The sequence below is a fragment of the Passer montanus genome, unplaced genomic scaffold (genome assembly GCF_014805655.1).
Source record: "Passer montanus isolate IOZ18808 unplaced genomic scaffold, ASM1480565v1 scaffold634, whole genome shotgun sequence".
Taxonomy (NCBI): Eukaryota; Metazoa; Chordata; class Aves; order Passeriformes; family Passeridae; genus Passer; species Passer montanus.
The window spans coordinates 12,161-14,764 of record NW_024371416.1 but is presented as its reverse complement, the minus strand read 5'-3'; the positions used below and the strand labels follow the sequence as shown (position 1 = coordinate 14,764).

Genomic DNA, 2,604 nt, shown 5'->3' with positions numbered 1-2,604 from the left:
GGCTCAGCTGGACCCCTCAAAGACCCCCCAAGATTTCCTTTTGGGGGTTTCAGGAAGGGGCAATGAGACCCCCCCAGACCCAAATTGGGGGGTCCCCAAAAGAGCTCAGCCAGCCCCCCCACCTCAAATTGGGGGGTCCCCAAAGGGACCAACGAGACCCCCCCAGACCCAAATTGCGGTCCCCCAAAAGGGGTCGGCGCCCCTCCTCCCCAGAGCCCCAAATTTGGGGTCCCTTGTGGGGCTCAGCACCCCCCCAGCCCCAATTTCAGCCCCCCCAAATTTCTCCTTTTGGGGTCCCCTCAAAGGGGTCAGCGCCCCCACCGGGGGGACAGGGGGACATCGGGGACATCGGGGACAGGGGACACCAGGGGACAGGGGGGACACTGGGGACACCGGGGGATATGGGGACATCAGGGACACCGGGGACACCGGGGGACAGGGGGACATCGGGGACACTGGGGACATCGGGGGATATGGGGACATCGGGGACACCGGGGACATCGGGGACATCAGGAGATATGGGGACAATGGGGACATCAGGGGATGTGGGGACATCGGGGACACTGGGGACATCGGGGGATATGGGGACATCGGGGACACCGGGGACATCGGGGGACAGGGGGACACTGGGGGCATTGGGGGATATGGGGACACTGGGGACATCGGGGACAGGGGACACCGGGGACACTGGGGGGCATCGGGGACATTGGGGACACCGGGGACATCGGGGGACAGGGGGACACCAGGGGATGTGGGGACACTGGGGGCATGGGGACACCACGAGGACAGGGGGACACCAGAGACATTGGGGGATGTGGGGACACAGGGACACTGCGGGGACAGGGGGACACCGGGGACAACGGTGACACGGGCGGCTCTGCGCGTCCTTAGGGACACGCGGGTGACACCGGGGACACCGCTGGCTCTGCGTGTCCTTGGGGACACGCGGGTGACTCCGGGGACACCGCTGGCTCTGCGTGTCCTTGGGGACACGCGGGTGACTCCGGGGACACCGCTGGCTCTGCGTGTCCTTGGGGACACGCGGGTGACTCCGGGGACACCGCTGGCTCTGCGTGTCCTTGGGGACACGCGGGGGACACCGGGGACATCAGGAGATATGGGGACAATGGGGACATTGGGGGATATGGGGACACTGGGAGGACATGGGGACGCGCAGAGCCGCCCGTGTCACCGTTGTCCCCGGTGTCACCCGCGTGTCCCCAAGGACACGCAGAGCCAGTGGTGTCCCCATTGTCACCCGCGTGTCCCCAAGGACACGCAGAGCCGCCCGTGTCCCCGGTGTCCCCGGTGTCACCCGCGTGTCCCCAAGGACACAGAGAGCCGCCCGTGTCCCCGGTGTCCCCGGTGTCCCCGGTGTCACCCGCGTGTCCCCAAGGACACGCAGAGCCGCCCGTGTCACCGGTGTCCCCGGTGTCACCCGCGTGTCCCCGCAGGCGGCGCCGACAAGCAGCAGATGGACGCGGAGCTGCGCAAGGAGATGATCGCCATCTGGCCCAACCTGTCCCCCAAAAACCTGGACCTGCTCGTCACCCCCCACAAGTGTAAGGGCCACCCCCCGGCTGTCCCCGCGCTGTCCCCGCGCTGTCCCCGCCGTGCCCTGACCCGTGTCCCCGCAGCCACCGACCTGACGGTGGGCAAGATCTACGCGGCCATGATGATCATGGAGTACTACCGGCAGAGCAAGGCCAAGAAGCTGCAGGCCATGCGCGAGGAGCAGGTGGGACACGGCCACTGTCACCCGCTGTCCCCTCCCTGTCACCTCCCGCTGTCCCCCCCGCTGCTGTCCCGCAGCCCCCGGATGGCGTTGTCCTCTGCTCTGCCACCTCTGGTGTCCCGGTGTCCCCATGTCCTGGTGTGCTGGTGTCTCCCTGTCCTGGCATCCCCATGTGTCCCGTGTCCCCTGCCCCATGTCTCGTGTCCCCTGTCCCCTGTCCCATATCCCACTGTCCCTGTGTCCCATGTCCCCCGTCCCGTGTCCCCATGTCCCCATGTCCCATGTCCCGTGTCCCCATACCCCCATGTCTCGTGTCCCTGTCCCCTGTCCCTGCCCCATGTCCCCTGTCCCATATCCCACTGTCCCTGTGTCCCATGTCCCCCGTCCCGTGTCCCCATGTCCCCATGTCCCATGTCCCGTGTCCCCCTACCCCCATGTCTCGTGTCCCTGTCCCCTGTCCTGTCCCCATACCCCATGTCCCCTGTCCTGTGTCCTGTCCCCATGTCCCCATACCCCATGTCCCCTGTCCTGTCCCCATGCCCCCCCGGGACCCCCCGGGACCCCCGGGCCGGGGTCTCAGCGCTCTCTGTCTCTCCCCGGCTCCGCGGGCTCCTCCTGGGCCGGCTCTGGCAGCGGAGGAAGGTCCGACCCCGCGGCAATAACCTCAGTGTAGGTACCGCGGGGACCCCCCGAGACCCCCGCCAGAGCCCCCCGCCCCTCGGACCCCGCCCGGACCCCCACAGCCTCCCTTGGACACCCCCGGACCCCCACAGCCCAGCGGAGGAAGGTCCGACCCCGCGGCAATAACCTCAGTGTAGGTACCGCGGGGACCCCCCGAGACCCCCGCCAGAGCCCCCCGCCCCTCGGAC

At 68.3% G+C, this 2,604-nt stretch overlaps 1 protein-coding gene across 1 annotated transcript in view; it reads left to right on the top strand.

Annotated features, from left to right (window-relative positions):
* The first annotated feature begins 1,435 nt into the window (after window positions 1-1,435).
* The window catches only part of LOC120511274 (voltage-dependent R-type calcium channel subunit alpha-1E-like), a 7,062-nt gene continuing 5,893 nt past the window's right edge, over window positions 1,436-2,604 (top strand). The window contains exons 1-2 of the mRNA XM_039728082.1: window positions 1,436-1,562; window positions 1,638-1,930. Coding sequence (XP_039584016.1) covers window positions 1,475-1,562; window positions 1,638-1,930 — 381 coding nt within the window. The 5' untranslated portion in view covers window positions 1,436-1,474. The remainder of the gene's footprint in view (window positions 1,563-1,637; window positions 1,931-2,604) is intronic.